General features: G+C 42.5%; 2 protein-coding genes across 4 annotated transcripts; one reads left to right on the top strand and one right to left on the bottom strand.

The window, feature by feature from the left end:
* Window positions 1-6,566: 6,566 nt before the first annotated feature.
* si:ch1073-513e17.1 (sialin) lies at window positions 6,567-18,958 on the bottom strand. Of its 2 annotated transcripts, XM_031585746.2 has the most exons (12): window positions 18,624-18,958; window positions 16,763-16,845; window positions 16,296-16,466; window positions 15,676-15,893; window positions 13,747-13,980; window positions 13,212-13,386; window positions 11,863-11,981; window positions 11,355-11,516; window positions 10,927-11,059; window positions 9,069-9,216; window positions 7,899-7,989; window positions 6,567-7,390 (listed from the first exon to the last, which is right to left on the bottom strand). In XM_031585746.2, exons 3-12 carry the CDS (start codon window positions 16,399-16,401, stop codon window positions 7,226-7,228), a joined length of 1,551 nt encoding a protein of 516 aa, XP_031441606.1. In that variant the 5' UTR covers window positions 16,402-16,466; window positions 16,763-16,845; window positions 18,624-18,958; the 3' UTR covers window positions 6,567-7,225. The 2 variants fall into 2 exon arrangements, with proteins under 2 accessions (XP_031441606.1, XP_031441607.1); XM_031585747.2 differs by lacking the exon at window positions 16,763-16,845.
* Window positions 18,959-19,045: 87 nt separating this feature from the next.
* ppt1 (palmitoyl-protein thioesterase 1 (ceroid-lipofuscinosis, neuronal 1, infantile)) lies at window positions 19,046-23,141 on the top strand. 2 transcript variants are annotated; one of them, XM_012818396.3, is made up of 10 exons: window positions 19,046-19,184; window positions 19,502-19,639; window positions 20,069-20,178; window positions 21,094-21,221; window positions 21,420-21,490; window positions 21,620-21,722; window positions 21,944-22,034; window positions 22,123-22,221; window positions 22,373-22,444; window positions 22,647-23,141. In XM_012818396.3, the coding sequence occupies exons 2-10, from the start codon at window positions 19,522-19,524 to the stop codon at window positions 22,767-22,769; spliced, it is 915 nt and encodes a 304-aa protein (XP_012673850.1). In that variant the 5' UTR covers window positions 19,046-19,184; window positions 19,502-19,521; the 3' UTR covers window positions 22,770-23,141. The 2 variants fall into 2 exon arrangements, with proteins under 2 accessions (XP_012673850.1, XP_031441610.1); XM_031585750.2 differs by lacking the exon at window positions 19,046-19,184 and adding an exon at window positions 19,211-19,337.
* The last annotated feature ends 613 nt before the right edge of the window (window positions 23,142-23,754 follow it).

The raw sequence follows: 23,754 nt of genomic DNA, 5'->3' as shown, positions 1-23,754 counted from the left end.
GGCCTATAATCCTTTCATTGAGGCCTTTCCTATTTGGAGTACCCAGTGCGGCTGCTGTGAGCTGGCTGTCCTCCACGGTTCAGGTACCTGACCCCTCAACTTGGCTCACCACCCAGCTGCTGGCCTCACTCAAGACAGCAGTGGGACGGGGGAGGGGGGTCATGAACAGAGTGGGAGAGAGAGGAGACTAGGGCAGATAGAGTTGTGCACAGGGACAACAAGATAGGATACATGGACATAGATTGTTAGTAGGACTATCATATACAGAATACAGGAGCTTTAAAAAGTGTTTGTCAGCATATGAAGAGATACCCACTCTAGGTGTCTGCTTTTTTGTTTCCCCTCTTGCTGCAAAAGAAAGTTGTTCTTAGACAAGAATTGCTCTTTAGAAACAACTGGTTATTGTCCCCTGTGTGGGACCAGTGCTCAGGGACATGTATGATTATGCAACTGATCACCTGGCTCTATGTGGTGACCTAACTACAGGTCCCCTGAAGCAATCAGAAGATTTTATGCAATAATTCTATTAAAACACCAACGAGCATGACTGGAGAGTGATCTGTGATGACCTCTGCAGTACTTACTCATTTATAAAGGTGTTCATGATTCTAAATGATCACAGACAGAGAAATGATCAAAATGAATGACTCATGGAAGTGAGTTTAGTTCTTTGTCCAAACACCTCCTTCAATTGCCATGGATGATGTGTTTTTTAGTGGGGTGTCATGGCATAGGTTTGTGCCGATCATTTGATCTAAGATCCTTATAGGGTCACATTATGAAGTGAATTAAACTACTACTGATGTACCATGACAATTAAGTCAGGTGAGTTTTACTTGATTTACTTGATTTTTATTTGTGTCAAAATACTTGACTTTACTAGCAGCCACCAGTGAAGATGAAGTTATAATGATTTTACATTTGTTGCCAGCTCAATAAGGCTCTACAAAAATGTATGAATTTATCAATCTTTGTATTTAAACCATCTTACTATGGGAAGCTGCAGAGCGGAAGGGAGAGGGACTCTAGGGCTAAGGGATGACAAAGCTACTGTAAGGAAGTCACAGCTGAGCATAAGAACACTGGCTCATACCCAGATACCTATCTGTTCTGAGGGGGGTCGTTGTCAAGCACACGCTCCAACACACACACACAAATACACACAAACACTGACTTTACACATCTTCGCCATTTTCCACACACAAAGAAGAGGAAGAGGGCAGATGTTGGCTTTTGCCCCCCTGGAAGACCTTATCCCCCTACAAACACACACACACACACACACACACACACATACACACACACTCTCTTTTCTTTTAAGGTTTTATATTCCGCCTTCAGTTAGCCTCACTCTTCTGTATGACAAGTAGGAAGACAGAATTGGCAGTCACTGTTGTTCCCGCCTCACAGAGGCGACTCGTCATCTGTGTGAAAAGGAGAGCCAACATGGGATAAGGCCGTGATGCAGCCTACTACAAGATTACTGTGTTTCAGTACAGAACTCACAAATCTGACATAAGCATTAACATGTTTTGCATGATGCACACCAACTTTTCTTGAGTCTAGATATTGCTATAAATGTGCACAGCTTGCAAGAGCCCACCAATGCTTAGTTCACTCATCATTGTTTTGGAAGGTAAGGGGTAGGCTAGTTTATTTCCAAAGCGTATGTTATGGTGCATCCCAGTTGACTTGGAATTCGGAACTTCTGACATGTTCGCCCAAATGTAAACACAACTAGACGTGCCCCATTGCGGTGCGTAATATGACTGCCAAGGGGAGAGAATGAGCAAGAATTAAGTGAAAAGACGATATTGTGTTATTGTGAATAATTATGTTTCTGGCAACAATAGACTAAAACGTTTGTTGTACATCTCATTCTGAGTGAAAATCTAAGGAACTGTAGTTTGTAGATGCATATTACATCACTTTTTGAATTTTGCGGTGGAAATTCAAACAAGAGAAACCAATCAAAAACACCGCTCAAAGTTTGGGCATACTACCAAATGAATGGACCCTACATGGAAAAGCAACAGAATTAATGTTATATTCAACATACAAACTTTAAAGGTTTTTCACCAAAACCGAAAATATTCGGATGTAACACTTTTGATTAGTAACAGCAATTTGGTTACACATTCTTTCTCAGTAACTGTAACAGATTACAAATAAATGTATTTCCCCCCAACCCTGCAAGGTTGTGAAGCAGTAGCTACCAGTTATGCTCTGCTAGTTTGCCAGTGTGTTGGTTTTGTAAAGTGGAATATTAGGATATTAGGATGAGTGTGACTTTATAACACATATATTCTGTGCTAAACTTGAGACTTTTGTGAAATGTACATGTTAGCAACAATTGTATCATGTGCAACAGTACTAGGCATTTATTTTCAAAGGTTTGAAAAAATTGTATGTATAGATATGAAATGTAGGATTATTAGTTGAAGGCAATGAATATGTTTGAAAACGATACCAAATGTAGAGTAAATGTTCCATAGAGGAATACAGAATGTTTAAATGTACTTGTAAGCGGCGATCGCTGGGGTCCAAGCAGCGGTGCAAACTACCCCCAAGTAGCGAAGGGTTGAATTATTTGATTGTGAAAGAGGACCATTTGAATTTGGTAAATGTTACTTAAGGATTTAAAGACCAAATCAATTTTGAAGATAGACCAAACCATGTCAAAGGAACAGAGGACAATGTGTTGAAGATTGTTGTAGCAACATTTTATGGCTGATTTGTTTAAAACTGTGTAAATAGCTTATATATACCATTATGAATGAGCCTACAACATTTCATTAACATTGGCCATTCATACAGACATATATTGGCCATTGGCAACCAAATGGAACCTTAGGAAATGTGAGCAAATGTAGCATTCCAAAATGTCACCTTAAGCTGAAATTTGGCATGCGTCCAAAGCATGTGGTAGTGATGCAGGGTGTCTCCTAGGGACACAAACCTTCTATTCCATATCAGCCATGTGGGGCTACAACTATCCTAAGTTTCATGTGGATTGGTAAAGTCTAAGTATATGATATCACTGAACAAAAATTGGTCCAAAAAAAGAAATGCTGACCGCCTGAGACTCACAGGGTCGGTGCTATTGCACACTCCAAGGGGGGCACCAAATTACTGGCAACATTTGGTGCATATTGAACGTGTCATCATTGTGAGGTATGCTCTCCTAGAGAAAACTTTAAAGGGGAAAAAATCACGAAATAGTGCATTCTTGTTGCTTTCCTGACAGTAATCTGATTAAAAACACAGGGAGAAGAACGGTTGCCTCCCCTGCTGTGGTGAGCCTTATTGCAGTGCTTAATCAACTTGCGGGCAATAGGGCAGTAGGCCCCCTCTGGGGTCGTCTCACAGGACTCAATGGCCCCCTGTTGGCACGCCTCCATGACATGGCTCAGTCAGTGTAGGCCGTATGTTGAGTCAGGAACTTTGTGACATCATAAATTGATTAAAGTTACTGACCATAATCAATTAATCAAAATTAGCCATGATTGGAATTTAACCTGGGTTAACTACTTGGAAAACAGCAATACTAATCACTCGACCACCAGTACACTTGATTCCCAGGGTGCACAGAATATTAAGCCACTATTGACACTATAAGGCCACTATTGACAGAATGGTGTAAATACCACTCTGAACTGTGAGCGATAGGTGGGTGGAGACAGACTTGGGTATTAATAAGTATGTACCATTTTTGATTGTACATTTTGAACACACTGCCACTTCATGCATCTTCTCAAGCATTCAAAAAGGTTTTTAAACCTTTGTTATACTCAAGGTGATTTTTTTCTGAGTTCCTGAGTTGGAGCTCCGCCCTCAATTTTCAGACTTCAAAATATCGGAGTTTGAAGTGGTCTCGAACGCGGCATTATAGACGCTTTGTTAAACGTCACGCCTCTGTATCCGGAACGCCAATATGCTATGTAAAAGTACACACACTGGTTCAGTGTAATCAACGGCAGCATAGTGAAGTCTCTTCTTAACAGCAGTCTAGCGGGATCTTTGTTTATAATGGGCTTTAGATACTCGCACAAATGCATGCATATTTAGCTATCTACCAGTCCATCTGCCCCAGAACCACAACAGGGTTTACACAACCTTTGATCTGAAGGAATTCTGTGATGACACTCGTTACTCAACTGGTTTAACCCCCCCCTTTTCCCCACGCCTCTAGTATGCTTGTGAACCTCAGGCTAGTGACAATGCTAACACTGACAGGATCTTCAATATTAAAACTCTCCTTTGAATCGAGGGAGTGGTGTTAATGCTAACAGGCTCTTTAATGTTCATATTCTTTCCAGGCGACGGTTGGGAAGCTATTTCAGACGTGTTGGGGGAGGGGTGGCGGCAGCAGCAGCACTTGACAGTCACACCCTGGCAGCCACTCACTTTGTTGAGTCATGTTGCTGGTATACCTCACTCTCCACAGACACATTAACATTGCAGAAACTAGACTATGCCCACTCTTTTTCATTCAGGGGATAAAATGAAAAATTCTAACTATTGGTTGCTCCAGTAGCATGCACATACACAGGGACTATAAGTGGCTATCTGGCCTCGAGTTTCACTGTATTATTTTAAAAATCGATCTGAAGTGTGCCTATTTTTTATATTCTCCTCCCAATGAATGCATACAGACCCCCTTAGATAAGACCAAGTCCGAAAATAATGTAATTTATTTAGGGTTTATTTGTTTGATTTAATCCCATCTGATGAAATAGTGATTCATTAACACATTCAGGTGACAAGTTTATTACAACACTGTCTGATACTGTTTCCCAGTATCAGGGAGGGGGTCGCAGCCTGAATTATCTATAGGGTGCCTGCTAGCACTTTAAGGTGTGAATGCAAAGCCGCAATGCAAATGGACCCCTCCCAAGCCAACCATTTGTTGGAGAACACCCGTCGTTGGGAAGATGCTAAAATACGAATGAAAAAGCATTACAAAGCCTTGAGCCATTCACACAATACCATTCATGCATTTTCATTCATTTCTTTTTTGAAACCCTGTTTCTTAATTTCAGTCTGATTGAACCGGATTGTAACCCAGCATTATTTCGTATGTTGTTCAACCCCTGAGTATATAGTTTAAATACATTTAGCAATAAATACATCTTATTCATTCCAAACACAACGAATGTAAGAAATCAAATTATACGTAGACTGCAGTCATAGTTTTTCATGGTGCAGAACCAGTTGGGAATGGGGTTGTTTTCAGATAAATTTGACCAAACCATTAGCTGAAGTATAAAATCAGTAAAAGAAACACTCATGGCGTTTGTTTTGAATTGCAGTCAGCCTCTGACAGTTCGGGCAGAAAAAAAAGAAAAGACACCACATTTAAAATTCCGCCTGGCAAAAAAAGAAAAGTACAGATTTACTCTCAAAATACTTAAGGCTTTATAAAACAGGTTGAACTCAAGATTGTTGTAGACATTTTATGAATATTTTTCTTACAACGTTCCTTTCATTCAAAGAGTTTACAATAACTTCTTTTCGACAATTTTGTATTCTGAATAGTACGGCAAACGCCTCGGAGTCGTAGACTTCTGTGAATTTTTCTTAATTAGTGTCCACTCATAATTGGAGTTTATTAACCTTAGACAAATAATAGTTGGTATGTATGCCTATATCATAAATCGATGTAGCCTAATGGACGTAGGCTATGGGAATGGGAATTGCAATAGCCTAGCAACTGTGAAGAAACCCGTCTTATCGAATTAAATCTAGTTGAATTGAAGAACTGTCCAATTAAAATGTTGGCACAATAACGGGGCTAAAGCATTGTCCTTGGCCCCAAAAGCGGATAGCTTGTGTTTGAGTGAATTAAAATGAAATCAAATAAACTCAAGTCACTGTCTGATGCAACCGCTCAAACCTGAAGGAAATCCCGTCCATGCGCTCCGAGATCTCCTCTTGCGCCCTCTGCCGGGGGGTTATGGCACAGCTCTGAACTGAGTTCGACAGAGCACCCTGACCTACACATTGTCACTCAGATGTCATACATCTTCTGAAGAATCTAAATGTATTCACAGAAGTCATTGGCCATGCTGTGTGATTAAAGTTACACTATTCAATACTGTCAATAGAAAATCATCTTTAAATGTCCCTTTTTCCAGGCACAATTAAGCAGACTGTTCAGGCAATACAGTGTGGCATTTGAGCACAATTTCACGAGTTGTTAAATAATCGGACTGAAAGAGATGGTCAATTGAGCCATTTCTTGTTGATAACAGTTAGCTACCTCTCGTGGTAGGCTATTGATTCTACTGAAGGGCAGAAACAGCCTCCCATTGTGAAGTTGGCCTGAAGTTGTAGGCTATCTCAAGTTTAGCTCACGATTATTAGCCTATACATATTACTTTAGATTGTATAGCTACAGCCCTAAACATTTGGTACATATTTGTAATACAATTAACAACGACAAGCAACCAATCTAAACTCCATGGCCATCTAATCTCTCAGTGCAAGTATACTCATCTTTAGGTGTTCTGTTTGAACTGTTCAAGAGGTCAAGTAAGTTTTCACAAGAACACACCAAGCTACAGTTTCAGTTAGCAAAACTTCATTACTGCATCACAGTATTTTACTTAAAACATTTTAAACAATAAAATGTCCAAATGCCAAATATAGATGCACAATATTACATGACCACACATTTTTTTTTCACAACAGTTAAAAAAATGACAAACACAAGGCACATCCAAACCAAATATTTGAGGAAATAAAACATGGCAGTCACAGTACATTTGTGTATAAAACCAAACACTGACCACAGGTGTGCGAATTACATTATGGGACCACAATCAGGCTGTAAATGACTGCCACTGGTGTCCCATGTGTGCACATTTAAGAACATAAACATGTTAGAAAATATCTTTGTTCTTTTGCCTTGGCAAATCTGTAATGTAAACTTTGTAATTACTAAAATCCCTTAGTTACCAAATTACTTAATATTTAAAATAGTGTACATTATTCGAAAAGAGAGAAAAAAAGTTTTTAAAAATAATCTGTAAACATCATCCAAGTAAGGCCTTTGGTGTATTTCCTTGCATTGATCTAATGTTCTGTAAACACACGTGTGCACACAGACACACGTGTGCACACAGACAGACACACACACACACGTACACACACACACACACACACACACACACACACACACACACACACACACACACAGGTGGGCCACAGTGTGAAGGCATTACTATGGGTCACTGCTACACGGAGACTCCTCTTCTTCAGCGTGTGTCTTTGTAGGAACTGCCCAGCTCTGGACTTTTCCACTGCCAAAAAGAGCGAAGACGAGAGCTCCACAGGCACTCACTGCAGCTGACACCAAGAACACATTCCTCCAGCCCAGCAGGGAGCGCTGTAGGGAGACAGAGAAGAAGGGCCAGAAGGGAGAGAGGGCAGGAGAGGGGAGTGGTTCCAAGACAAGATGAGTCAGGAGAGGTGAGTCAGGAGTGGGAGCGAGTATAATGTCTCACTGTATAATTTCTACAGCCACCTTTACAAAACGAAGAACTAACTAACATGCATTTTCAGTGATGAGATCACAGCCAGACAAAACCTGACCTCAAAACTTGACAAAACATCTGTTGAAAAAGCAGGACGTAATTGAATCAGAATTCAACCCACAATTAGGGCTTTGTCAAGGATGAATTTCGATCCCTTCCAAGAAATGTGTTCCACATGCAACTGTTAGAGAGGAATTCAAGCAGCTGCATGATAGATGTTTTTTTAAGAGTCTGTAAAAGCCTAAGGGCGTGTGATAGAGCTGAGATATCCTAGTAGGGGGAAGTGTAGCGTGTGTTCTCGTGATATAATATCACAGATATGGCTCTCACATAATGCACATTAGGTAATATAAAACTTACATCTTTGGTCAGGTAGCCCACAGCAATGGGTGCAAGGACTCCTGGAACAGTCCCAAATGTGTTTGTGATTCCTAGCAGCATTCCTGCATAGCTGGAGAGAGAATGTATGTGACCAGGGGAAAGTCAAACAGAGAGACAGACAAGAGAGAGTGAGATATAAGCCATTAAACATTCACATTCTCTTAAGGAGAATAGTACTGGCGGTAAAGGTCATATACATTTTAATCTTTAAACTTAAAATGTTTTCTTTATTATGTTTACACATTACAGTAAAAAAAAAAAAGCCTTCGAAACGTTATACTTACAGGGCACTTCTTATATAAGGCCTCATTGTTGTACTTAAAATTAGGGTTTACGGTTCATGAAATGTAAAAGTATGTCCTTAAACTGGGTTTGCTCAGTACATGTGAGGACATTTTACACAGCGTTAATGATTTTAGATCATTTGTGACTATTATTACTAGTTATAAAACAAATCATTACTCAAAGCAATAGAGCAGCCCATGTGTGCACTTAGATTATTTAATGAATAGAAGTTGGTCAAAGTATGTGGTGTAGACTCTACAGTGTAGAGTTCAGCAAGTCAGTACAGAGGGGCTGTCAGTGCAAGAGCTAATTGGAGATCAATTCCTTGACTTGAGTTCTTTCTGGTGAGAGAAGCTGTTGATATATGGAGCTCAAAGAAATGTATCTGTTTTCCTGTTGCTCAACTGATAAAGCAAAGTAGTGACAACACCAACCCCTCAACTTTTATACCCAGGGAGCGCACATGTTAGCAGTAAGGTATACCCTACCTGTACTGTAAACTGCCCTATAGTGTCTGCAAAATCAGGAACTATAAATGTGTTAGTTGTTTTACTGGGGACTCAAGTAACAGTCTGCTGGAATAAGTCTGGTGCTGATTGGGAGCAGATTCACTAGCATCTGTCCTCCAGCCCCAGATCTGCTCAACACGCCCTGCTCAGGTTTCAGGATATTCAGCTCCGACAAGTTCAACAAGACGTGTTTGTAAAAGGATAGTAGGTCCACAGGAGCAGGGCGAGATAGCATGAGGGCTGCATGCCAGAGGGTGATGTGATAGTGAAGCCATACTGTATATTAGTGGACTTTGTGTTGGGACTGTAAGTGGTTAGTAGCATGCTAACACCGCACATATTTAAGGCTCCTCACCGTGGGGCTATGTCGATCTGGTTAATGAAGACTCCGGCGGCACCGACGCCCCCTAAGGTTGAAGAGATAGTCAGGAACAAAACAGCCAGCAGGCCACTGCAGCCCGAGAACCCCACAGCAACCAGGAATGCAGCCGGTAACAGCAAACCTGTGGGGTTGGGTTAGGGGTTGTTAACGCCACAACAATGATTACATTTTCATTTACTTGTCTGATATTAGCACTGTGCCAAGTACAACAGATTTTAGAAAATGAGGAGAATTTGAGGTTGTGTGTATGTGTGCTGAAAACACTGAACGGGGCATAGGACAATCACATACCCAGTACATGTGATATGTGCAATGACAAATTAGGGCATTTCATATACAGTGGTGTTTGAAAGTTTGTGAACCCCTTAGAATGTTCTATATTTCTGCATAAATATGACCTGAAACATAATCAGACAAAGTAGACGAAGAGAACCCAATTTTTACTAATAAGACACAACTATTAAACTCTGTCATTTATCTATTGAGGACAATGATCAAATATATCATATCTGTGAGTGGCAAAAGTATGTGAACTTCTAGGATGAGCAGTTAATTTGAAAATGAAATTAGAGTCAGGTGTTTTAAATCTATGGGATGACCATCAGGTGTGAGTGGGCACCCTGTTTTATTTAAAGAACAGGCCTCTATTAAAGTCTGATCTTCACAACATGTTTGTGGAAGTGTATCATGGCATTGGCAAAGGAGATTTCTGAGGACCACAGGCTGGAAAAGTTTACAAAACCATCTCAAGAGTCTGGACTCCCCCAATCCACAGACAGACAGACTGTATGCAAATGGAGGAGATTTAAGACCACTGTTACCCCCCGCGGAGTGGTTGACTAACAAAGACCACTCCAAGAATAGGGCATGCGATGGCTGCGAGGTCACAAAGGCACCCAGGGTAATCCTAAGCAACTAAAGGCCTCTCACACATTGACTAATGTTGATGTTCATGAATTGACCATCAGGATAACACTGAACAACAATGGCGGGGATGGCAGGGTTGCAAGGAGAAAGCCACTGCTCTCCAGAAAGAACATTGCTGCTTGTGTGCAGTTTGTTAAAGATCACTGGACAAGCCAGAAGGCTACTGGAAAAATGTTTTGTGGATGGATGAGACCAAAATAACCTTTTTGGTTTAAAAGCGAACTGTTATGTTTGCAGAGAGGAAAACGCTGCATTCCATCATAAGAACCTAATGCCATCTGCTGACCATTTGTGTGGTTTGGGTCTGTTTCGCTGCATCTGGGCTAGGACGACTTGCCATCATTGATGGAACAATGAATCCTGAATTATACCAGGGAATTCTGAAGGAAAATGTTCTGAAGAGAACGGAGGTCAGCCTGACAATGACCCTAAGCACACAAGTCGTTCTACCAAGGAAAGATGGTCAAGTCAAAGTCAGCGACCTTAATTTAATAGAAATATTGAGGGACTTGAAGCGAACAGTTAATGCAAGGAAACCCACCATCATCCCAGAGTTGAAGCTGTTCTGTATAGAGGAATGGGCTAAAATTCCTCCAAGCTTATGTGCAGAACTGATCTACAGTTACTGGACCTTTAGTTGCAGTTATTGCTGCTCAAGGGGGTCACACTAGATACTCAAAGCAAAGGTTCTCATACTTTTGTCACTCACAGATATGTAATATTGGATCATTTTCCTCAATAAATAAAGGACCAAATATAATATTTTTCATTTGGTTCTCTTTTTCTACTTTTAGGACTTTCAGTAATATGAGGGCTATACAGTATAAGTGGGTGTGTTTGTCTATAAATGTGACTATGAAAAAGTTCAGGAGGTAAGTGTGAATGGTGCGGGCAATTGACATGCCTATTACGGTGAAGCTCTTGCGTACTGTCGTGGTGCTCAACAGCTCCTTCTCCAGGAGAATGTCCGCTACTACACCTGACAGAACAGAGAACAGCCAGCTTCCCAGATAAGGCAGTGAAGAGAGGAATGAGTTCTGTTTGTAAGGGGAAAAAAGCACACACCGAGAGAAATATAAACACAACAAAGTAGAGGGACAAAGATCAAGATGGTGCAAAACATTAGAACACCCTGCTCTGTGGCTTGAGCGTATTAATATTACTGTGCCATCACCCAATTGCAAGCAGTCTCTATGTTAAAACATCTTAAGTATTGCTCATTTACAACCTCCACTAAACACACCAAATCATCATCATACCAAAACACATCCATTATAGCATATAAACAACGGACAACACATCCATTTAGCTCCACATTGCGTGTGACCTCACCTGTCTCAGGTCGAAGTGCAGCACCGTGTCCATATAAGTTGGTAAAGAGGTCAGTAGGGTGTAGTAGGACCAGTTGGCACACATCTGAGTCACAATGATGGCCCAAAGTGGCACAGACAACAACATGGGCAGCAGCGGCACAGACCAGCCATGGGCACCTGCCTGCGAGAGACACAAATGATGACAGACCGATGTACAGTGACAGACAAGGACAAGAGAGAAGACATAGAGAACATATCATAGAAGAGAGGGATGCAAAATGGAGGAGAGGGTTTAACACATGCACACGCAGGAGTGAGATTAGGTAAAAACAAATGATGAAAAGACAGATAGAGAGATAGAGAGAGGCAGTGGAGAGGGAGGAAAACAAAAGAAATAAAAAAGAGGAAGTACCTAGATAAGAAAGACAAGATAGAGTGAATAGAGAATTGGAAAGAAAGATAAAAAGAAGAGGAGGAAAGAGAAAGTGAGACAGGGAGAGGGAGAGATAGGGAGTTGGCTGTGGTACCTGAGGGCCAATGGACTGTGTGATGTAGTCTCTCTCGCACTCGCTGATCCGAGGGTGTGTCCGAGGATCATCAGACACCAGGGCGAACCAGAAAATAGCCCAGACACAGCCAGCACCTCCTAGACCACCGAACACACACACACACACACACTCCAGATCAGTTTCTTAGATTTGGGATCAATTACATTCATCAAGGTAGCAAAGGGCCATGTGTAATGTTCTTACAGCAGCTGTCGAACACAGTTGACATACCCATGGTATGAGTGAATTTGGATGTGTAATGTATAGATCTATGTGATAGGTGAAAATTCACCCTAGTTACCTCAGGACTCCGGAGCTGCATATAAGTATATTTATTAGACAAACAACAATTGCAATCGGGCTCACTCCCAGTACAAGGCTGAAAGTGAAGCAATGATAAACACATCGCACAAGGTTTATATAGACAGAAGTTTAGCGTTCAGCAGAGATAACCACGTGGTGGATTTCTGACGTCCGAGGCAAGGATGGAAGTTTTGCAAGGTCGGAAGAAGCACAGTTCGACTCTTCTTGTCACCTCTGGTCTAAACATGCTCTTGTACATATGCAGACTTAGTGGCACCTAATATTCTAAGTTACACACTCGCAGAAACACAGAAAGCCATGTTCCTGTTAACATAAGCACATGATTCATATAAGGTAATTAATAATACAAGGCACTTGATTATTAACAGTGTTTCGAAATGATCGCCATCACTATGTATGAGCTTGGATGTGTAATGTATAGATCTATGTATGTGCTTGGATGTGTAATGTATAGATTGGTGTACAGACTGTAGGTGTAGAGCAGGGGTTTTCAACCAGGGGTCCGTGGCCCCCTGGTGGTCCGCAACGGCATTGCAGGGGGTCCGCGACATGAGCCTATGTTGATCAGTTCACCATTGAATTTTTTTATTTTTATAAATTCGCTTTGATATTTCAACACATTTCCAGATTACTCTTGAATACCGTGAAAATATCGTGTTATAGGCAGAATATCTGTGCAGGGGGAGGGGGCGTGGCGGCGGCTAGCGATGTACCCTGATAATTTCACATATTTAAGTGTTATAGGCAGAATATCTGTGCAGGGGGAGGGGGTGTGGCGGCGGCGGTTACAAACACGCACGCGCGTGCAGGCACATCAGTGGGCCGCAAATGACTTTCTAGTCAGAATGGTGGTCCCTGGGACCAAACCAGTTGAAAACCCCTGGTGTAGAGGGTCGAGCTCAGTGTGTATAGTGATATCCCACCACAGCATTGGGAGAAAAGCAGCGCAGAGAGTGTGTATAAAGATGTCCGCATGAGTTTGTTGTGTCATGTTTGTCTCTTACCACAGCAGTAGAAGACAGCTGGCCAGCCCAACGCGTGGCAGATGTAGCCGGTGAGTGGCATGGCCACGAACGCCCCGAAGCTCGCGCCCGCACCTGAGATGGTAATGAGTCCCGTCCTCTCCAGAGGGGGTGCCCAGCGTGCCCACATGGCCATCATGGCAGGGAATGTGACACCCTAAAGCAAAACAGTCACACATCAGCAGACCCTTCAGGCCACATGTGGAAAAAAAATCTACCAATCAACAATCAACCAAAAGGTTCATATGGTTTACGAGGTAGATTACTCATTGATACATGGAACAGAAGTATAAATATCCATGATCACAATGAGGAATAAATGCAATTTTTTATAATGGTTTGATTGTTTGTGGTATATGCGTTTAAGAATTCCACTGGTTTAGGCATTATACAATAACACTGACAAAAACTACATTACGAGACAAAAAAAGAGAAAACAGACGTTGTAAACATATCTCAAAGACTAACTCCAATACAGGGTAGAACGAGTCACAAACAACGCACATTCAAAACTCACCTCTCCAAATCCCTCAAGTGCTCTGAGTGCAAACAACCAGTAGGCACCCATCTCAGCAGCCACTGGGGTCAGCAGGGTCAAGGCCGCCGTGACCAGCACACCGCCCCCCAGAAACAAGCTGCCCCCAAAATGCCCGGACAGGTACCCGCCAGGGATCTGGGTGAGCAGGTAGCCAAAGAAGAACGCCCCCAGCAGCATGCCCTGAGTCTCAGAATCCCACGCAAACTGAGGGATCTGACAGCAGTGGGGAGGGGAGAAGCAGGGGAGAAGGAACAAGAGGAATGAAGACAGAAAGAAGAGGAGAGAGAAACGAAAAGACAAATACAGAGAATGAACAGGCGAATAGGATGCAGGGGAACTTTGCAGTGAAAAACACACGTTTATGAATGACACATACAGTGGGGAAAATAAGTATTTGAACCCCTGCCGATTTCGCAAGTTTGGCCACTTGCAAAGAAATGTGTGATCTATAATTGTAATAGTAGGTGTATTTTAACAGTGAGAAACAGAATATTAACAAAAAAATCCAGAAAACTGCATTTTATAACATTTATGACTTAATTTGCATTTGATGCAGAAAATAAGTATTTGAACCCCTAGCAAAACATGACTTAGTACTTGGTGGAATAACCCTTGTTGGCAAGCACAGACGTCAGACTTTTCTTGTAGTTGGTCACCAGGTTTACACACATCTCAGGAGGGATTTTGGTCCACTCCTCTTTGCAGACCCTCTCCAAATCCTTAAGGTTGCGTTTTCAATGGGAGGGAATGAGGTTCAAGCCCAATATTCCACATTACATGGCCCCATCCATAGTCCCCTCGATGCAGTGGAGTTGTCCTGTACCCTTGGCAGAGAAACAGCCCCAAAGCATAATGTTTCCACCTCCATGCTTGACGGTGAGGATGGTGTCATATTCAGCATTCTTCCCCCTCCAAACGCGGCAAGTCGAGTTGATGCCAAAGAGCTTGATTTTGGTCTCATCTGACCACATCCTGTCTCCCAATCCTCCTTAGAATCATTCAAGTGTTCATTGGCAAACGTCAGACAGCCCTGTACATGTGCTTCCTTGAGCAGGGGGACCTTACGAGTTCTGCAGTACTTCAAACCATTACGGTGTAGTGTGTTGCCAATGGTTTTCTTGGTGACTGTGGTCCCAGCTGCCTTGAGATCATTCACAAGCTCCCCCTGTATAGTTCCGGGGTTATTCTGCACCTTTCGGATGATCACCGATACCGCACGAGGGGATATCTTGCATGGAGCCCCAGACCTAGAGCGATGGACAGTTGTTTGGTGTTGCTTCCATTTACGAATAATCGCACCAATAGTTGTCTGCTTCTCACCAAGCTGCTTGCCGATGGTTTTGTAACCCATTCCAGCCTTGTGCAGGTCTACAATCTTATCTCTGACGTCGTTGGTCAACTCTTTGGTCTTGCCCATGGTGGTGAGGTTGAAGGTGTGAAGTATGATTCTTTGGACAGGTTTCTTTTATACACGTCACCAGTTTAGATCAGGTGTACCTTGTTAGGCCTAATGAGGACTAATCTGTGTGCTTCTTGGGCACATAACTGGTCATTGGGAGCCAGAATTCTTGCTGTTTGCTTGGGGGTTATTTTCTGCATACTATTTTTCTTATTTTCTGCATCAAATACAAATAAAGTCATAAATGTTATAAAATGCAGTTTTCTGGATTTGTTTGTTGATATTCTATTTCTCACTGTTAAAATACACCTACCATTACAATTATAGATCACACATTTCTTTGCAAGTGGCCAAACTTGCGAAATCGGCAGGGGTTCAAATACTTATTTTCCCCACTGTATGCATGTATATATGAATATATTTTCACTGTATGTGACTGGAAGTGTAAGTGTATTTTTGTAAGGGAGATCTTGTTTGTACAGGTATAGGTATGTATGTGAGTTTCTCACCCCATCTGGCTGGTCTGGGGTTTGCGTGGAGTTGTCAATGCTGGGGATGGGTACTGGGCATTCCTGACCAATGGTGTGGTTCAAGGAGGGCTGAGGGTACGTGTTGTTAACCATGGCTACCATAGCAACGCTGAGATTGACTCGGAGACCGTAGACAACAGCTAGTCCGAAGTACATGAGGATAGCCAAATTCCATCGCACTGAGCAGCACTGAGGAGCTGACAGACACACATAGATACACACACACACACACACACACACATAGATACCACTAAAACCCAAAGTCATACTCTAATAGATAAGAAAATGATTCATGGCTTCACTCAAGCTGATGCATGCACTTCACACACAAATGCACACAGCGAAACAAGATAACACACATACAAAATGCTTGATAACACAGTTGAACAGCAGAACAACACACGCACTCTTTAAATATGATTGCACAGCTACATAGCCCGATAGTAATTAAACACACCGTTAGGAATAAATGTAACAAAAACAATTACAGAACACAATTATAGCTATTCCTCAACATGGAGTCATCCCCTCAAGGCCACATGACTTGTTACTGTATAAGCTCCATTACACATGATCAGGTTCAACCAGGTGTGCTGTACCTGCTTTGGGTCCAGCTGGCTGCCCATTGCCTGTCAGCAGGGGTGTGTTCTCATCCGATTCCTCGTCCTGGGCTGAGTTTATAGAGTACCCACCGCTTGATGCCATGGTAACTGCTCCAGGCTAGTGAGTCCACACCAAAGGTCAGTGAACCATTGGTATCTGGTGATGGTCTGGTAAAAAAAACAAACATTTTACCTTTAAAAATGAAAGATTAACACTCCACAACCATTCAGATTAGTCTCTCCATCTGGCTGGGCTTCTAATACTTGGTATTGGTTAATGGTTCTCTTTCTTCAAACTATTGAGTTTTCTTGTACAAATGCTGAAGACATTCCAGCAAAAAACAATCCATTCGTTTATCAGTACACCTGCATGAGCCAGAGCATAAACATTTCACAGAACTGACATGGGGTCAATGAAAACACGAAAGAAAAAAACTTTCTGGTGGAATTGGAGGTTTACTAACCAACTTCAGGTCAGATCTAGGCACTGGATCATGTGTGTTGGCCTGGCTTGTAGAGTGCTGGCTCAGATTTGAAACTGCAAAGACTTACAAATTACAGTAGACAGATTGAAGATCATGGGCCAAGTTGGTTCAGGTGCTTAGTTGTTAATATAATATTTTTGTAACCCCCCCCCCCCCGCCCAAAAAAAATAATTAGAGAGACCCATCTGTTAAACTCCTAAAATTTGCAGACGACACATCAGTCATCGGCCTCATCCGTGATGATGATGAGTCTGCATATAGGCGGGAAGTTGAACAGCTGGTCCTGTGGTGCGGTCGCAACAACCTAGAGCTGAACACGCTTAAAACCGTGGAGATGACAGTGGACTTCAGGAGGAGCCCCCCAGCACTGCCCCCCCTCATCATACACAACAGTACTGTGTTGGCTGTGGAATCCTTCAGGTTTCTGGGATCCACAATCTCCCGGAATCTGAAGTGGGAACCCAACATCAACACCATCATCAAGAAGGCCCAGCAGAGGATGTACTTCCTGCGCCAGCTTAGGAAGTACAACCTGCCTCAGGATCTGCTGATCATGTTCTACACCGCAGTCATAGAGTCTGTTCTGTGCACTTCAATCACTGTCTGGTTTGGATCGGCCACCAAACTGGACAAGAACAGACTCCAACGGTCAGTCAGGTCTGCAGAAAAGATCATTGGTGCCAACCTGCCCACCATCCAAGACCTGTACACCTCCAGAGTCAGGAAACGGGCAGGAAAAATCACTGCAGACCCCTCACACCCCGGACACAAATTATTCAAACTCCTCCCCTCTGGTAGACGCTACAGATCACTGTTCGTCAAAACCTCCAGACACAAAAACTGTTTCTTCCCCCTCGCCGTCTCACTACTGAACAACTAACCCACTGTAGCATATATATTTATATTTATATATTTATCCCTGCACTTCTCGCACTCTCCACTTCTTCTTTGCACTACTGTTGTGCAACATTTCACAGCTACTGTATATAGCCATTCCGCCTTGTACATACTTTTTTAAACTCCTTAGTCCATTGCACTATTGCACTGTTTGTTTGTTTGTATTGTATTGTGTTGTATATTTTGTGTAAGCACACTGAGAGTCACTTTACCAAGTCAAATTCCTTGTTTGTGCAAACTTACTTGGCCAATAAAACCTGATTCTGATTCTGATTCTGATCAATAAATCAAAATGATTCAGCACAGCATCCTAAATTATGCAGGCGTTTGGTATGGAGAGTACATACCGTTTTGTTCTGAAGCAGAGAAGGGCAAATTTGAATCACATTGTCCAAAGGACAGCTTACAGTGTAGAAGTGGTAGAACATGAACAGTTTAGATAGGCCTAGTTCATGAGGTGGGACTACACTTTCAGTCACATTGTTTCATATTTTAAATGAATAAAAACAAGTGAAATCTAATCTTATTTCATCATTCAGTTATTAGCTAAAGTGGACTTAAGTCTGGCGTAGCTCCACCTGCGGCGCTTTTCTGACCTCGGTTCTTCGGCACTGTCAAAACAACATCTATTGTGTCCTAGTTTAGCATATGGACTCCTTATTTCTCACTTCTCCTTTTGTACTCGAAATCACATGTGTTAACACAAGACATAGCAGACGTGTTGACCACAGCCCAAAGATCATTCATAACATATTTCAATATATTTGTATGGATGTTCATAATTAAATAGGCGTTTAGGTGTATTCTCCCGCTCGGAAGATGTCATATTTTCACTTCCCAGTTGTTCGTGAACGCACCATAATAGAGTAAAACACTAGGATTATAGTGTAGAATCTTACCCTGTCCATAGATTTGGTTACAAGACAAGTAGGCTACTACTCACCAGTGTAAACACAGATGTCAACATTTCGGAGGTCCTGATGCACTGAGGATGATTTTAGGAATCAGGCAGAACTGTAGAACCGTGTCTAGAATGTGGACTCAATGATCAATTCTCTGGTTGAAGTTATTGATTCTTTCGGTATGAAAACAATACTTGGAAAATAGCACTTTGAGAAATTGCACTTATGAGAAATTGGGAAGAGAATCCATCTGTAACCCTGCTTCAGCACTGTCCAGTACGACGACCGGACGATCATAGGCTGGTATTATTGTTCTGCGTCAGTCACGTGACACAGCTGGCATCCAGCGGAATAGGAAGTGTAGAGTCCCAAAGCATGTGCACCAACTGCATTCAGTGTATTTGAGCGAACGTTGTGTTATAGATCAAACGCTTCCTAGCCAGTAACATTTCCTCGTGCAGCTCTGAAGTCATGTGACTACCGCAGAAGTGACTTGCAGGCTTCTCCTCGGTCACAACATAAAAACTGAGTGCCTTTTCCCTGTCGTTTTCCATAATACGCTAAAACTAAACCCGGTTGCAGATATTCACAGTATCATCGAGGTAGGTTACAGTAGATAGGTAGTGATATAAGGTTATAGTTTTGACTGTGATGGTGTTTCACGCGTTCTGTTCCAGTAGCACGGTCAGCCATCTGGCCTGCTAGCCCTTCAACTGAGTCCAGACTTTATCATTAACAGCTAATGATTAACCAGTGTAAGTAATATTTGTGGAAAGAGAACCGTTGTTTCGAAATGTGTGGACCAAGTACAAATCTTCCGGTCAGGTTCTTCCAAGAATTAACTTCCTCTTCCTCATTCTTACTTGATGCTAGTCTCTGATCTCCTAACTCTTGACGTGTCTCTTGTGGTTGTCTTTAGGACAATTTTTTGTATTAAGAATGACCATCTCAGCCACCCAGATGTTGGTGGTGACCGCTGTTCTTCTTCTGCTGCCGTCGCCCGGCTCAGCGAAGGATTCCAACGACACTGTGCCACTGGTGCTCTGGCATGGCATGGGTAAGACACGGCCCTCTGCTCTTTACAAGTGCTATGCACTTTTCACAAATGCTATGCAGGCGACACTTTAACTCATAATTAACATTAAAACATGAACTAATTATTGTCTGTTCTCTGTAAATGTAATGTCTCGTATTGACCTGTGGCTTGCTTTTGTATTTAGTTGCTACTTGTCAGTTCAGCAGTGATGTGTGCTTTTTTTCAGGAAAAGAAAAATATCGAGGCCAGGCAGTATTTACCTTATCCATGCACTCAATATTGCTAGTTAAGTTGATACTGAGTGGAAACTTGGTTTGCTAGCTAGACTACTATTACAACTGCCTATGCTGTTTAGGACATTCCAGTGATTGACTAGGAGTTGTTGAGGATTTGCTCTATGGTGCATCCATGCACACCTCAAGCTAGCTGTTATCTCTGAACTGTGAACAGGAGACAGCTGCTGCAACCCACTCAGCATGGGTTCCATTAAGAAGATGGTGGAGGAGGACGTGCCAGGCATCTACGTGCTCTCCCTCATGATTGGGCAGTCAATTATACAGGTACCAGATCTTCATGGGGAAACGCCTCACTGCATAGTCACACACACTACACTTACTAACATGTAATTACTTACTTACAAACCGGCACCTCGAGACACACTACACAGTGCACTATACACTGATAATACAGCGACTAAACTAACAGACTGAACCAGCACAGACCAGCAATCATACATTTATCGTAAAGACAGACTATACCTTCTAGAGGTTGGAGGAAACATCGATACAGTGTAATTTTACAATATTTTTTGGCAAAATATGATATCAATACAGCAGCACCAAGTATCGCACTATTTGTACATTTATTTAATAGGTTCATTTTAATTTTATTTTGGTACATACGTCTACTCTGAAAACATTGCTTCTGAAGTCCACAAGATGGCACAAGACCTTGTAAACTGGAAAGGAAGTCAGAGTCGATGACAAGTTTACTACACCAAGATGGCTGCAGAGACTCACAGTATATGAAATGTAATATATGGGAGAGAAAAAAATGGCAATGTATTGCTAAATCAAATCGCAATAGTTGCTGTATCATAAAATTTATAGAATCGCAATAATATTGTTTCCTGTACCCCTAACACCTTCACACTTACAAGCACACAGACTGGGATAGCACACAAAGACTACACCACCGCCTGCTATTGACATCACACATCCCCTGATAATTACACAAAAGTCAGAAAACATTCCTGGACAGTTCCTTGGTGGTCTGGAAAGGCCAAAATTGTAATTTAATATTTCATTATGTTTAAGGAAGTATCGTACTGGAACAGTATTTGGTTTGACTTTGATTTGAAATGAAGGTACATATTTTGTACAATAGCCTTTCATCGTATACAACACTTCATTTTTTATATTTATATGAGTGAGCCTGCTAGTGCCCAAGGCAAATATCTCTCTCTACTCTCCCAGGACACAGAAAATGGCTTCTTCAAGGATGTGAATGAGCAGGTGGCATTTGTGTGTAACCAGCTGGCACAGGACCCCAAACTGAAGGATGGCTACAACGCCATGGGCTTCTCTCAGGGGGGGCAGTTCCTGTAAGTACCCCAGAACCCCTCCTGCAAGCTGTGCTGCACTAAAACCATTATTAGCTGCCACATTCTCTCTCTCTCTCTCTCTCTCTCTCTCTCTCTCTCTCTTTTGTTCTCTCTCTCTGCATACACACACCCAGATCTTCACTAAATATTAGCATGCCCATGTCACCTTCTCTCCTTTTTTGTCTTTGCCTCTCTCAGGAGGGCAGTGGCTCAGAGATGCCCATCTCCTCCCATGAAGAACCTGATCTCAGTGGGGGGGCAACAGCAAGGTAAGCTGACCCAATGGCACACACTTTACATAAACACATTCCTATGTCCTTTTCTCTCCTCTCATGCGCTTCCATTCCTCTCTCCTTCCCGTTACTCTCTGGCGCCCTCTGCTGTCTGGTCTTTGTCAGGTGTGTATGGTCTTCCACGATGCCCAGGAGAGACCTCCCACATCTGTGACTGGATCCGCAAGAAGCTCAACTCAGGGGCCTATACAGACATGGTGCAGAAACAGTGAGTGTGTGTGTGTGTGTGTGTGTGTGTGTGTGTGTGTCTGTGTCTGTGTGTGTGTGTGTGTTCAAAAAAAGAACTGATACTGAAACAGTAGGTTTGCGTGTGGTCAGTTCCAATACTGACTAATGTGCTCATGCTCAGTGTAAGTGTCTGCTAACACTTCAAAGAGAAACAGTGAGTGTGAAAGGCAGACATGTCACAGTGCATTGGTTTGTTTTCAGTTTGGTGCAGGCTCAGTACTGGCACGACCCTCTCAACGATGACCTGTATAAGAAACACAGCGTGTTCCTTGCCGACATCAACCAGGAGAGGGTGAGTTGTTGCTCATTTTTACTGTGACAGCCCTTTGAAGCTCAGTACTGTGGCATGTAACATCACAGGGTCCCATTACTCCTCCTAGGTGCTGAATGAGACCTACAAGAAGAACCTGATGGCTCTGGAGAAGTTTGTCATGGTCAAGTTCCTGCAGGACACAGTAGTGGACCCGCGGGGCACTGAGGTAGTCAGCTTGTGTTGCTAACAAACTAATGCGTTTGTGTCAGTTGATGTAGTGTGTTTTATAGGTGGTTGTGTAGCAGTCTACAAAGTGTGTGTGTGTGTGTGTGTGTGTGTGTGTGTGTGTGTGTGCTAACTGTCACCTGCCTTTGCAGTGGTTTGGATTCCTAAAGACAGGCCAGGCAGTGGAGACTGAGACCCTACAGGAGAGTGCACTTTATACAGAGGTAAGCTCACACACTGACACGCACTCACAGCTCTCTAATGCACTAGTTGGTACATACATAGACACACACACTCAGAGCCTGTCTGAAAGCACACAGCCTCCTAGTCATTACACACACACACACACACACACACATAGTATACTACGATTCAAGTCCACCAGTTGGTGAGGTGCTCACAGGCTTCTTTTGTTGCTGCTGTCAGGACCGTCTGGGGCTGGCACAGATGGACAAGGCCGGTAAGCTGGTGTTCCTGGAGAGTGATGGAGACCACCTGCAATTCACCCGAGAGTGGTTCACTGCCAAACTCCTGCCATACCTGCACTGAACACACGGAAACATAAGCAAACACACACAGGTACATCTATGCTTATGCTTAACATAAGCAAACACACACATGTACATCTCTTGCTGTTTTAAGACTCCAGTTGCCAGTTGCACACCGATACATATCCTGTCTATACATGACTCCTGTTACCAGCTGTGTACTCATACACAGGTTTTAAATGCACTGAAGCCGCGCCATGAGTTCGTCTGCTCTGTTGATTTGCTAGGCTCCCATGCACAATCATGCTCTCTTACCTGATATACTTAACTAGGCTAACATGTTAATTAAGCTAGGACATCATTTATTTTATTGTAATGAAAATATTTGCCTGTAATGTTGTATTCTCCTAATAAATGATTAAGTTCTTTTTAAGTGCTACGTCTCAGAAGTGATTGTTGTTTTGAGAGAATTTATAATAAGAGTTTATAATCACACTGACTTCGAGATCAGCAAATTGAAAATGTTCACACTTTTAGAAAGCTCTTAGGCCATGGAGACATGGCACACAGATGTGACAGACAGAGATGTGTGTGTATCGCATCCTTTTTATTTATTATTCCTCACCATGTCAGGAGTCAGGAAGCAAAAGCAGTGCTGAGCCCATGAGCGCCACCTCATGGCAGAATGTCAGGATTGCAGACACCAGTAAACAAAACTCGTGACACTTTATTGCAACAATTTTTAATGATGTTTTTTCCGCCAGTACTAATGAACAGAATTGTAATTATTCACCCCATAAGAAAAAAAAAAAAAAGTACAACAAAAAAAATGAAAATACAAAAGACCACAATTGAGTGTGTGTGTGCTCAGAGGAGTGTGTGAGAGAGAGGATGCGAGGTATTCTAAACATCCTGGCATGTCTTAACATCAGAACACAATCATCTCTCCAGGTCGAGTCTCCACCAAACAGACACGCCCAGCCTCTCGCTCCCTCCCACTCTCCTCAGGAGGTTTACTAATTCTGGAGAAGGGAATGTCAGCTTCA

This window comes from Clupea harengus, chromosome 19, assembly GCF_900700415.2.
Source record: "Clupea harengus chromosome 19, Ch_v2.0.2, whole genome shotgun sequence".
Taxonomy (NCBI): domain Eukaryota; kingdom Metazoa; phylum Chordata; class Actinopteri; order Clupeiformes; family Clupeidae; genus Clupea; species Clupea harengus.
The sequence above is the reverse complement of the archived record's forward strand: the minus strand, read 5'-3'. Positions and strand labels throughout refer to the sequence as shown.